The 13,434-nt window shown below is 41.5% G+C and overlaps 1 protein-coding gene across 1 annotated transcript; it reads right to left on the minus strand.

Annotated features, from left to right (window-relative positions):
- Positions 1-380: 380 nt before the first annotated feature.
- Positions 381-12,596, minus strand: LOC142059870 (cytochrome P450 2J6-like). The gene is made up of 9 exons (XM_075099104.1): positions 12,426-12,596; positions 10,907-11,069; positions 9,632-9,781; positions 8,388-8,548; positions 6,008-6,184; positions 4,467-4,608; positions 2,586-2,773; positions 1,272-1,413; positions 381-632 (listed from the first exon to the last, which is right to left on the minus strand). Exons 1-9 carry the CDS (start codon positions 12,594-12,596, stop codon positions 454-456), a joined length of 1,473 nt encoding a protein of 490 aa, XP_074955205.1. The 3' UTR covers positions 381-453.
- Positions 12,597-13,434: the final 838 nt, after the last annotated feature.

A 13,434-nucleotide genomic window follows, 5' to 3' on the forward strand; every position in this document is an offset into this window, starting at 1 on the left:
TAAAACCAAAATAGGGCTTTAGAAGTGCATTTCCCGGAGTCAAATGACTTGAGATCACCAAACCACTCACAGAAGTGACACGTACTCAGCTCTTGCTTGAGATCCTCTATTGAATTTTACTAAGGTTTGCTTAGGAGTGAGCATCATGATGATTGTGCTGGGCTAGGCCAAGGAGACACAGCACGCTGGCTGCAGATGGGAACCATAGCATCTTGCTTCAAGTGCTCTCCAAGGGGAGAAAATGGTTAAGATCCTTGCAAGGCTATCTGGGACTTTTAAAAGGACCAGACCAAAAGTACTGGTAATCTGAGTCTTGGCTGGCATCTGCTTTCTGAATAGCCCTGGGGTAGACTAATATCAATATCCTGGCTAGTAGGAGAAGGTTTATAAATTTAAAAGGAAATTCACTGAGGTAAAGGTGGCTGTCTCAAGCTGGTCTGTGACATGCTGCACCTACCGTGGAATGGCACAAACTCTGTACGGGTGGGGCTGCAGCGTACCCCCTAGAATGGGCTCTGTGTTGATCTTCGTCACCCCCTCAGGGAGCTGGAAGGTGAATGCCCGCAGCAGGCTGGCAAAGAAAATAAAGAGCTCGGTCCTCGCTAGATGCTCCCCCAAACACACACGGTGCCCTGCAGAAGGAAGAGGGGAAGGACAGTGAGTATCTAGGCCTACTGTTAATTTCCAAGTGTTCCTCATTGGAACTGATGGCAGAAGCAGAACAGGTGAATAATACCTTCACATTTCCAGATTAGCAGGCAAATAAAGGGAAAATAAAAATCCAAAGGAACTTTACTGCTAAGTTTCATCTCTAACTGTGCATTGTTATCTTACTCCTTTCTTTCGCAACTGGATTTTCAGTTCTGTAAGCAAGAACTTAATCCTTTGTTTACCAGGATACATTCTGCTTTTCTTTCAGCTTGTTCCTTTAGAAGGGATTGCAAGTAACTCCAGTACACACAAGACACATGGCTTCTCAGGAAAAAAAGGTGCATATAAAGAATACTAGAGATAAAACCTGTGGATGACTGCATCATGGAACAAGTCTAGGAAGTTCAGGAGTTTGAGTGGGATTCCCACTACAGTGTCCTAAGAACAGTTTGGGGTCTGACAGCACAGAAGCATCTCCCTTAGCAAATACAAGCCAGTACTGTTCTTTAAAAGCAGCAGACAGCAGAGATAGAAGATGTATCTGAAGAAATACCATAGTTTCACACTTCTGTATTCTTCATCTAATCTGTTGGGTTGGTTCAAATTGCCAGTGCATTTACCTGATGAGAATGGTAAGAAGGCTTCTCGAGGTGTAAAGTTTCCTTCTTTATCCAGAAAATGGCCAGGGTTGAACTGTCGAGGTGTCTCCCATTGCTCAGGGTCATAGAGAACAGATGCTATATTTGGTATAATGATGGTGCCCTGCAAGGAAGGTACTGTTGATTCACTTCTATCTACTAGCCTCTCACCCATCAGTTTCTGCCTGGCAGATAAAACTGCTGCTTGTTGCCATTTCTTTGTAAAGAGTAGATATGATGTGGTTAGAAGACTATTTTCCTGAAAATGGGAGTTTGTGATATTTTTCTTAGTTGGAAATTATCAGTTCTCAGCCCTGTAGCTACATCAGTGGGTGTTAACAGCATTAGTGCTGTTGGTACAACTGCGTTGTGGCCACTTTCCTACTAATCTTAGTAACACTTCAGTAGGACTCCTGTTGATATTCAGGTCCCATCATTGGAAACCTCCTTTCAGGCTTAACAGAAAGAGAAATTCTCCAGAAATGTCTGCAGTACTTCCTTGACAGCAACCTCTGAGCCCTTTTAGCAGTAGTACTTTGGGCTTTTTCTTTACTGGTTGTTCCCAGCAGACCAGTTCATGTGCCTTAGCTACCTGGCTGTCAGAAGAAAACAGGATAGAGTGAAACCTTCACCACAAAATCAGTTAGGTGGAGCCAGTCCCAGATGCCAGTAATGGTGCTGGCCTCTCCCATCTCTGTTCCATAAAAGCAACAAATTCCTGTTTCTTGCTAGCATTTTACAGTGAGAAAGAACTGGCACTCAGCATGGCTTATGTCACTGTACAAAATGCCCTGCTGGCTGTGAACACTTGTCTTAGGCAGTATTTGGGGGTAAATTCCTCACTGTCAGCTATAGAGGACAGTCTCTCATCTTGTACAGATTCAGACAGGTCCCTTCACTCACAGATTCAGTGGAGCTGTGAGCCATCCTCTCACAACTCTTCCTCCATCCAGCAGTGCTGGCAGTGCCAAGCTGGGCAGGGATGTCTTAACCTGTGCTTTGTCAAACCAGTTTCTCCTCTCAGTCCATCCCCAGACAAGCAGAGCTGGTCTCTGCAGTTGTGCTGTTGATCAGCAGGGCAGGAGGTGGAGGCTTCTGTGGCAGGAGTCTTACCAGCTCTCTGAGCTCCAACATGCTGAGTGAGAGACTTATTTCATTCCTGGAGTCACAAATGTTGCTGCACCATGTTGCTGGGTTATATGGAGAACAGTTTATAGACAGAACAAGACAAAACTGGAATAAAAGCTAAATGTCTCCCTGCAGAAGAAAGAACAGAGGCTGAAAATGTGTCTGCACCTTTTTGACAGGGAATCCTAGCAATGTAGTGTTCCTCACACACACTCTGGGCATGCCAACTGAGACAATGTTGCTGAAGCGCTGAACCTCATGAACCACAGCATTTGTATAGGGCAGTTTTTTCCGATCCTCATAGCAGATTATCTGGGAAGGACCCAAAACAGTATCCAACTCCTTCTGCACTTTTTCTGTGGAGAAATATTCACCATTTCAGATGGGAAGAATGCATCAGATATTTCAACAAGTCTCTTTTCTTAGAGCAACAGGAAAATGTATTATTTCAACATAGTGCATAAAGTCTATAACTTGTGATTAAATATTATTTGATGCCTGAGTTTAATATATAAAAATAAAACTAAACAGGAAAAAACCCAGTGTGATCCAGAATCATAAACAAGGACTATACCGTACTTATTCCAACTCTAATATTTATTTAACAGAACGCATGGTGGGTGTAGGGCGAGTCACTCAGCTTCAGATTTTGAAAGTATTTTAGGAATTGCTCAGTTTACTTTATCTCAGAATCTAAATCTCATTTGCCAAATCGTCATAGATGCCTCTGATATTAACTCCCAGTGCTGGGGATGAGTTGAGCAGAGTTGGTCCAAGTATGGCAACATACTGTATGAACAAACACCACCTGAATCAGCCTAAAACCTTGGATGCAGATATAGACTCAATGGCAAAGCCTTTTCAGCCTCCTACTGAGGCTGTGGGAATACAGATATTTCCCTTGCTTTCAGTGCTCAAGCACAGCAGATGGAAAAGCCACTAGGCCGAGGAGTACCTGAGTCCTCCTTAAACTCTGACTATGTCCTTTTTCTTCCTGACATAGACGTGTATAAGGAAATTCAGCCTGGATCCACAGAGGCGCTCATGGAATTGGTGTTAATAAGCTAAGCAACCTCTTTGCAATATTAACTCAGACAGGGACAGTTTGTATGTACTTCCCTGCAGTTCTTTCCTGAAAACACACCCTCTATGTATCAGGCAGCCAGAATCCTCCCCTTAAACTTCTTTTTCTCTTTCTACAGTCTTTCCATCCCTTGCTGTTGTTTCACATTCATGCTTTGTTTTCTCCTAGGGTTTGTGTGCTGCTTTGTGAATGAACTGCAACATTACTGGTTATTTAGATGCTAACACCATTGGCTGCTTACACGCAGAATATGCTCTGCAGAAACCTTGAGGCCACCCATGAGCAACCCATATTCCATGGATGTCCACTGCCTAGCCTTGTGCACAAAGCACTCAGCAAAGGGAGGAAGGATTCACTGCGTTCTACAAGGATTTGCACTGTGCAAATTATCTTGCATCTCTACCTGTTTCCTGACAAGAAAGACACAGGAAAAGGCAGCCATCTGTACCAGGACCATTGGCCCTCCTTAGGGCTACCTGCAGCCCTTTATAACCTGCCAAGATCTGAAGATCTGTCCAGCTGGTTTGTCCAGTAAGGGATGCAGTGGGTTGTTGAAAGTATTGGTGTGCTCAGCAAGGAGTGTTGTGGCAGAAGGGAAAGAGAACATAGGCTGACAGTGTGGCAAACACAGCAAAGATGTGTTAGTACTCCTCATACCTGAAAGATGTCTGATGCAGACAGGCCTTGTATTAGAGCTCTGATCTCTGTTCCTGCTGCCATCAGTCAGCCTGCAAACACTCCACACAGAGCACCTCACTGACTTGTCACTGCAAAGAGCTAACTTTTGTCTCACTGCAAGTGCCTTCCGCCACCTGGTTTGGTCAGGTCATAGGATGGGCCTCTGATTTTTTCCTCTGCTGCCATTCTTTGTGTTTTCAGAGAGTGAGAGCCAGGATCAACTAGTGGCTTTTGTGTCTGCAATATTTGTAGTACCCACAGCATTTCACAGCAAGAATCCCTCTCACCTTGGATGTCTGGATTCACTACCATATAGAGCAGTCCCCAGTACAATGTTGTGCTTGAGGTCTCTGATCCACCAAGGAAAAGATCATTTATAACATGCGTCAAATTCTCTTCATCATACTTGGGCTTCACTCCGTCTTTAGACTGTAGAAGATGATAAAAAGTTGAAGTTAAAGCATAAAAGTTAGGTCATCCTGTATGCCTCCTGTGTGAGAGTTATTTCCACAGCTGTCATGTGCACAAAGAATATTCAGAATTACAGTTTTTGATGAGTACTAAGAGATTAATAGTTTCCCAAATGGACGTGGTAAGTCTGCATTGCTCTTTTGCATGAGGTGGAATACTCTTTCATCAAAAAACAGGCAATCTTATACTTGTGGACTACATCATGAAAACTTTAAAGCACACTACAAATTTTGCAGTTATCCTAGAGTGTACTTCTAAGTAAGTGCCCCACAATGTGTCACTCATTAGGCCTTGATATCTCCAGTATGCTATCAAATGGTGCTAGCAAATACCAAAGAAAAAAGTATCTGAATGAAAGGTTCTCAACAGAACATCTTGAGAGTAATTTCTTTAGTGTAGATGTGAACTGGTGAGAGAGAGGTACCTGTGTATTTTCTTCTTACAATAAAGGTGTAAAATATAAAAACAATTAGAGAAAATACATTAGGCAAAAACATTTTAAAATAAACAGATTGCAATAACTTGCACCCCTGACACCAGAGGAAGCTGCATTTTTGCCTCTAAAATGTTTATTTTAGTAAATCTCATCGTACTTATTCAGATATAATGTACAAGAGCCCATGAGCTAACACTGTGAGAACGTGGCAGCCTGACTAGCTGAAAGCTTATGACTAGAGGTAAAGGCTAGATAAACTTCATCTATCCTAGGAAAGAGATGCTGCTTCTGGCTCCTGAAAGTATCCCAAAATGACTGAGATTGGAGCAGGAATCCTTTAAAGAGTAGAGAATTTCTTCATAAGAAGAAGAATAAGAAGAAGAAGACCTAAAGAGAGTTTCCAGTAAAGGGAAGATCCTCCACGAATGGTTCCCTCCCCAGGGAGGAACCACACAGTTGTGTGGTACAAGGACAGCCAGTGTTAGGACACACACTGAAACCCAAAGAATCATATTGGCTATTTTGGGGTAATTGTCTATGCATGCATATTTAATCGCGTTGTAAACATGAGGTACCTTGCTGTAGAATGTGAGGCAGTCTACCGAAGTCACGTAACCTACAGGCATAAATTGTCTCATATTTTCTACAGGATTGAAGTATACACATGGATATTTATGGGAAGCAGATGTTAGCTCTTGAGTTCACATCCTAACATACTTTGTGTTAATTCGTTCATGTAACCAAAACATAAAACTGGATGCCTTTCCGGGAGACATGCATTAGTAAGTCCCAGGCTACTGTATTCACATTAAGAAGCCTAGAAATGTAAGAAACTATGATAGAAGGGGTCAGACTGGATGATTTAATGCATATTTGGCCTCATACTCCATAAATGTGTCATCAGGAAGAATGAACACTTACTTTCTCCATCTCAGCAAGGTAAAAGTCAATGAAATCCTGTGGTTCACTTGGTATCCCCCTCTCCATATGTCTTCTGATCTCCTTCCTTGCAAAAGAACTCAGGACATCATAGCAAGATAATGCTTTCTTATGAGGACCAGGGAGACGGCACATGAGCCAGGGAAGGATTTCATACAGCTGCAGGAGTGACACAGAAGAGGTAGTGCAAATTATCTGTCAGTAACAAATAAAGCTGCTTTTAGAAACACCAACAGACTGAATTGTCCTGTCTGGAAATGTGGAATAAACAAATTAACATTGCTTTGAGTAGATTTTTGCCATCATGTGGGAAGACCTTATTACTAATTTTGACACACTCCTAGGGTCAAGGCAGTACTGACAACACTCTGCTCATGCCAGTAAGTGTACTCGACTAATGCAGATCACAAGAAGATGTTATTCCTGTACAGTTGGAGACCTTAGATCCCCCACACCCAAAAGGTAAGGACATCCTTTCTGGATACTGTGTGGCTACTAAGATTAATAATTCTGCAGCCTCACGTAACCAGTGGAATTTGTGGAGCTCAAAGAAGGAAAGTGTAGACTGGGTATCACTCTAAAAGCTAATTTAGTTTTCCCCATCAGAGCCCTCGTGACTGCTTTAGCAGTCCTGTAGGACCAATAATTGTTCTGATAGTTACACATATTACATCTCCAGTCTGCTGAGTGTATTTATACACACAGTTGTCAGCTCAAAGTTCTGTCCTCTAGCTTGGATAGTTCTCTCTTTGCAGCATCTGCCATTCCACCCTGCCAGGCAAAGAACATTTCTCTCTCTTCTCTTTCTTCTTTTAGACCTAACAATCAAAACCTCTCTAATTTTACATAATAGTTTGTAGGTCATCCCATTAACAGTTCTCTACATTTGTTTCACTCCAGACTCACAACATAAGGTGTCCAAGACCCTAGAATATGTCCCACAGGTTATTACACACTAGAATCTACTTAAACACTTCTCTGGATCTCAAAAGTGCTGGAAACACTCTAGGATCCCATTTGCCTTTTTCATCCTGTTATCTGCTAGTTTACACCAGTCCCTTTCCTCTTAACTTTTGCACTGAAATGTTCTAAGCTCATAGCAGATAGCGGAGTCACATGGAGAGGACAAGGGGGAATGGACACAAGTGGCTCTTCGGGAGATTCCGATTGGATGCTAGAGGAAAATTTTTCACAGTGAGGACAGTCAACCATTGGAATAATCTCCCCAGGTTAGTGGTTGACTCGGCCACGTCGGACACCTTTAAGAGTCGTCTGGACAGGGTGCTGGGCCGTCTTGTCTAGGCTGTGCTTTTCCCAGAAAGGTTGGACTAGATGATCCCTTCCAACCTGTGATTCTGTGATTAATCTCATTAATTCCTAATACGTTTCATAATTTCATTTTGTACTATTAAAATTTGTTCCGTTCTTATAACTCCAATCCAAGGTGTGTAAGGGCTCTTGCAGCAGGGTACCCTGAACCTCCTCTGTATTGTTACAGTCTCCTGCCTTTGATCACCCACAAATTTAATCTATTTTTCTATTTTTTACTACTGGAAAGTTGTGTGGTGCTACCCTCTTATGACAGATTTGTTGAAAATGTTTACTACCACATCAGCATTTTAGTTTGCCTTTTTCTATAAAACTCAAATGTCAATGGAATTTGCTATGCCATCCACAGTCCCTGTAACACCCAGCTTCCCCCCCTCTAAGGGTCTAATCCACAAAGTCTAATTCATGGGGAAAACTTAAAGACACTTCAAGTGAAAAGTTGGCCTTTATGGTATGTTGTGGGAGGTACCTACCAAAAAAACCTCTGACAGGACTTGAATTGTGAGACTGTCAGAGAATGTATGTATTGTGTTTGTAATGTGTGAATTGCAAGCTTGTAATGAAGTAATGGAAAGATTCATAATGAATATTTCATTATTTGTGAAGGAGGGGAAAAGAAAATTGTCAGCATACAATTTTCAGAATAGTAAAAAGCAGAACAGTGAATCCAATGATACCCATTTTTGGAGGAGAGAAGTAAATAGAAGGGGGAGGAGCAGCACTGCAGAGTTCAAATTTATTACAAACTCCAGTCTCAAGTTAAGTTTAAAGGTTTCTGTTAACTGTCTCAGAACTGCTGAAAGGCTTAAAGCCAGGAGCCAACAGAGAGATGTCCCCTAAACTTGCAAATAAACAAGAGAGTTCTTAAAAATAGCCTCAAAACCAAGAAGGCAGTAATGAGGTCCCTATGGATACCTCTGAACTCCCAGGTTGCATTTGCCAGTTGCACTGTGCTGAGTGAAGACATATTTTTGTATCTCCACTTTCATTTTCTACCTGTTTCAGAAAAAAAAAAAGCATATTATTTACTCACCTGATGGACAAAGCTGCCTGCAAATCTGAATATATTCTCTGTGGCACAGACCAGTTCATGGAAGGTTTTGTCCTCATCAGAGAAGTGATATCCAAAAACCAGAGCACAAATTACATTTGAAATAGAATGGAAAAGAGGGAAAGAAGGATCCACAGGTCTTCCTGCAAACACAGTAACTGGTATTCACTCTCAATGTTTTCTTCAGGTGTTCCTTTTACAGATAGGACAAGATGTTATTAGAGATGATGTAAAATGTTCCCTTTATCCAGCTGGGTCATGAATGGGGACAGAGATGTGGCATTAATGTGTGTATTCATGAAAATAAAACATAGTCTTAGAGCAAAGGGCACTGTTAAACTGTTCTCTCATAGCTCTAAAACAATCTCATAGCCCTTCCTGTGAAATAACATTGTACAACTAAGATCCATTAGACGGTATAGTATCAAATCCACTGTCCTCAGTTGTATGGAAGAAGACAAGTCCGAATGTGAGAAGGAAGAAATGTCGGTGGAGATGAACTAAGAGAAGAGAGTGACAGACGTTCAAAAATGCAAAAAACTACTTAGGAGGAAAGGCTGAAGGAACTTGGAAGGTTTAAGAAGCAGAATAGATAGATGGGAACTGCAAAGTATACCTAATAAAATTATTACAGTCTCAGCTGTGAACAGTAGATCATCAAATCTCTGTCTGATGATTTTTTTGAAGTTACGAGACAGACATCCATCAAAAATTATTTTGATAGAAATGATCCTGGCTTGGACTTGAGGATGAACCCAATAATCCACTCCACCTCCTACTTTCTTCAATACTTTTGCCAATAGTTACTTAGCCAGACAGACACTAAAATATCCAGTTTACCTCGTGGCACCTAACACCATTGAAATTTAGAGATTTAGAGAAATGACTAAGCTCTGCAATACTCTTTAGTTACCTATTGTAGGCAGGCTGAGAATGGCTTGGCTGTGCAGTTCAGTGGCATCATATCATTGTACAATCATATCATAGACAAATGATGAGCCCATGGAGGTGGAATTTCAGAAGTTCCCAATTTCATTAGGTTTATGAATGGCTTTTTAAGAAAGAAATTCCCACTTGTGATCCTATGCTATCTGCTCTTCAGATTTTGGTAGGTTTGGGGGCACCACTCCGGACCTACCCCTACCCTAGAAAGGGGTAGGTAAGTTTGCACACTGAAGGTATGGATCCAGGACTGAAAAGTGTCTGATTTCTTAGCAGATAAATACCTTTCAGGTTCACAAAGAACTCCACCAGGTGAGAGGCCTCCTCTTGCACTCGATACTCCAGGCCTTTTTTCCCCATTCCCAGATTGCGTAGAGTCATTATACCAAAGCGTCTCTGCTGCTTCCAGGAGTTTCCACTTGCCAGTATAATACCTGAGGGTATTCCCTGCCATATTAATATTTGCCAAGACATGAATGATTGATTTTAAAATATATTATAAAATACATGGAGAAAATCATGGAATACACTGTGACAAAAGTATCTTTAAGTGAAACTATCAGTAACCAGAAATCATAGCCAAACATGCCCAAACTAGACTATTGATTGTAGGTGATCTTTGAAAAGAACAATCTAAGGATTTGCTGACTGCTTTATTTCTTGATGTCTTAAAAAACAAAACAAAACAACTTAAGATGCCTTTTAGAAGATCTGCTTTAGCCATATTCAAGGCTTCATGTTCAAGACAGGAATAACTGGGTGAATTTCTACCGAGTGCTGTGGAGGGCCAGGGTATGTTTATGGAGATATAGATCAATTAATGCTTGCAGGTTGAGGTGATGAGGGTAAAGGATAAGTGACATTCGGGTCCTGTTTCTCCTCTAGAAGGGAGATGATTCTACTGATTGTTAAATTGCACTAGGAGCCCTGAACTGCTGCTGTGATGGTGATGTTTTACCTAGCTTTAAAAAAATCTGGTTTTGCTTTGGTATAGCGCATGCAGGGGAGGAAAAAGAAAAGACTACAAACTGCTAAAATACACTAAGAAGTGGGTTTTTGTGTGCCAGAGGCACTCTCACAGTCAAAGGGTATTCACAAAGCATTTAAGAGTGGCTGCAAACACAGCAATGACACTTCTGGAATAGGGTGTTATAGGCCTCTTGCTCATGATGGAAGGTGTTTGGAAACCATAATGTATACAGTTATCAAACATATAAAGAAGATTTGCATTCATGGAATGTACACCAAAATCATGTGCAGCAAATGAGATTGTTCTGCGAGGAGGGCAAAACTACTGAGTTCTGAGCTGGGATCACATACACCTTGAACACAGTGAAAAGGTCACCTAGAAACAACCTGATCTGGAGTGTTTCCCAGGCTTGGGAAAGCTCAGGACAAAAGGCATCACAGCAAGTAATAAGTTATTCTCAAGCACTAATGGAGGATTTGGGCAGTATCTGATGGAAGAGCGTTCTGAATGGGAGGGCAGAGGGCCTAAGAAGGAGGAGTAGTTTGCCAAGTCAACATGCCGTGCAGTCTTTATGGCAGGAAAATCTCACCTTTTCCTTTCGCCATTGCTTTGAAGAAAGGAGACACCATCCTCCCAGAAACATCCTCAGGGTGCGTAGTCATGCCATCCTTCACTGCTTGATATCCATTCAGTATGATCGCTGGGGTCCACCCAAACCACAAAGTATATATGTTACCATGAGTTTTTGCCAGCTGTAAGTGGAAAAGGTGCCAGAAAAGAACAGATGAAACCTCATACATCTCAAACAGACACTGCACCTGCTATTCATCAGCCCAATGGCCAGTTTTGTGCTGAGAACATCATCCCTATGAATATAATTATAGCTAGAAGCAGAAAGGGACTGTTGTTTTTCCAAGTATGAGGCTTTCAGCAGCCAATTTTGTTTACCTGAGGGAGAAGTGATTTTCTTTTCAAAGGACAGGCTGCAGCAACACTGCAGCAAAAGAAAGAAAACTTTGTATTTTATGTTGCATCACATCCAACCCCAACATTTGTACCTCGTTAATTGAACAACCACACTCTTCACGTCTCAGGGGCTCTGTGCCTCCAGCTAGCCCTTCCTTTGCGAAAGGAAACTGACTCATTAAACCTGCTCCATCTGTGTGTCTAGCAGAGCAGGTGGAGCCAGAAACTAGTAAACAGCCCTGAAGTGCCAGTGCACTGCAGCTAAGTCCAGGGTTTCCTCACAGCACTAAGGAGAGCACTGACCGTTTGAGACAGCAGAGGTATCCAAGCAGGGACAGGTGTATGACAGAAGAAATTCAATCATTTGTGGAAAAAACTTTGTCCAAGAATGGGACTCTGCTCCAACACACCCACAATGATACAGAGAGGTGGTAGACAGTGTCTAAGGTGGCACCAGAATTACATCCAACTGATCACACTAGCTACTCACTTCTCCTTATAATTCTTTAGATACTGGCTTTCCTCTCCCTGTTACAGCATCACTGCCTGCCTGAGTCTGGACTGCACTCAATGATCTGTGTGTACTGTCTCAATCATAGATCTGAATTAGAGGTCATCTGCAAAACATCAGAAGAATTACTGCCAGGGTACAGGGAGGGCTGGAGTTGGCCTGGGGAGGAGCAGCTGTCTCTAAAAACAAGTGACAAATAGTTTTAAGGAGTTGTTGGAAGCTGGGAAGTGTATGCCCTTTCTGTATTACAAGCATACACACACATCCACCATCTTGCCTACTTTTTGATCAAATTAGACAATGCCAGTGCGTCAGAATTTTAAAAAGCAACGCATATGGACTTATCAACAATGGAGAAGGATCTTTTTGAACTGGTATTCTCTAACCTTAATAGCAACTCAGAAACCCTGTCCCCAAGCTTTTTTTATTCTTAAGGATGTTAAGTTTCTCATGAAGATGACATATTCCACATAAGAAGGTGACCTGAATGTAGGAATCATGTTGATCTTTATAAGTCCATACCTCATCTGTAACTTTTTAAGACTTCAAAACTTCATTTTGCTATTAAGGTATCAGATTTGTTTAAGCTGTGACTAAAATTAACCAATTAAGAGCATCTTAAAAGAAATACCTCCATCAGAAGATCCCGATGAAACTGAAAGTTCAGGTGCACCAAGTTTCCAAGCAATGGTAGAGGAGTTGGTCCAGGTGGTAATTGCTTGCATGCCTTTTGCAGTTTGAAAAACTCAACAATTAACAAAAAAATTATCAGGACTACAAAAGCTTGACTTATTGTCAGCATTTCAGAGCTGATTTGTCAGCTTGCCTCTATCAAAAACAAGGTACTGGAACTTGGAAAAGGTGATCTTCCTTCTTGTTCCACCAGTTCTCTCTGCAGACTGAGTTCTATAAAGACTCGGTTCCTTTCCCTCCCTCTGTCCCTCCCTCTTTATCACTGCCTGCCTTTTTCTTGCACCCCATATATCTCCCATGCTGAGATACATCAAGCTGATCCCTGACCAAAAACATACCTACCTGGTTACAGCAAGCCCCAGTATGAAAACATGGAATCAATTTTGCTCAAGGTATTTGTCCTGAAGCTTGTGTTAGGGAACTGCTGGTGTGTATTGGGACATCTGGATTGGAATGACACCAGGTGATGGCCCTTCTTGACCACTGGATATGAGATGAGTGAAACTCATCTTGGGAACCTTGGAACTTGGAAACTTTAAAAACATACATAGTTGTTCATCTCAAAATCACTGAATTCAGATTACGAGAGTTATATGTCAGTTACAAGGGTTGGATTGTCCTGGTGCTTTAGTCACAAACATTTTTTAACTTATCTTTGAATGTGGTTGTAAATTGAGACTTGCCTGCCAGTACACACAGTTCTCACAGACAAAACCAACAGTAAGTGCAGACTAAGCATGCAATTAGAAGACAAAGTTGTTACATGTAATTTCTGAATAATTGGCCTTGAGTGTTCAGTCAAACTTTTTTTTCCCACTAAATGGAAAAAATAACAGTTTCATCAAGTGAAGATTAATGACATGAGGATAACGCTTAAAAACTCACATTACAATTAAATAATAAAAAATCAGAATATTAAAATTCATTATATAAAATTCCAGATGTAC

The sequence above is a fragment of the Phalacrocorax aristotelis genome, chromosome 7 (assembly GCF_949628215.1).
Source record: "Phalacrocorax aristotelis chromosome 7, bGulAri2.1, whole genome shotgun sequence".
In the NCBI taxonomy this organism is placed as follows: Eukaryota; Metazoa; Chordata; class Aves; order Suliformes; family Phalacrocoracidae; genus Phalacrocorax; species Phalacrocorax aristotelis.

Bases quoted from the DNA above. Each gene is read 5' to 3' on its own strand.
- LOC142059870 (XM_075099104.1), bottom strand. From the start codon at position 12,596: ATGCTGACAATAAGTCAAGCTTTTGTAGTCCTGATAATTTTTTTGTTA. The intron at 11,070-12,425 runs GTATTTCTTTTA...TTCCACTTACAG, and splicing joins ATCGGGATCTTCTGATGGAG to CTGGCAAAAACTCATGGTAA. The intron at 1,414-2,585 runs GTGCAGACACAT...CCTTCCTTGCAG, and splicing joins TAGGATTCCCTGTCAAAAAG to GGCACCATCATTATACCAAA.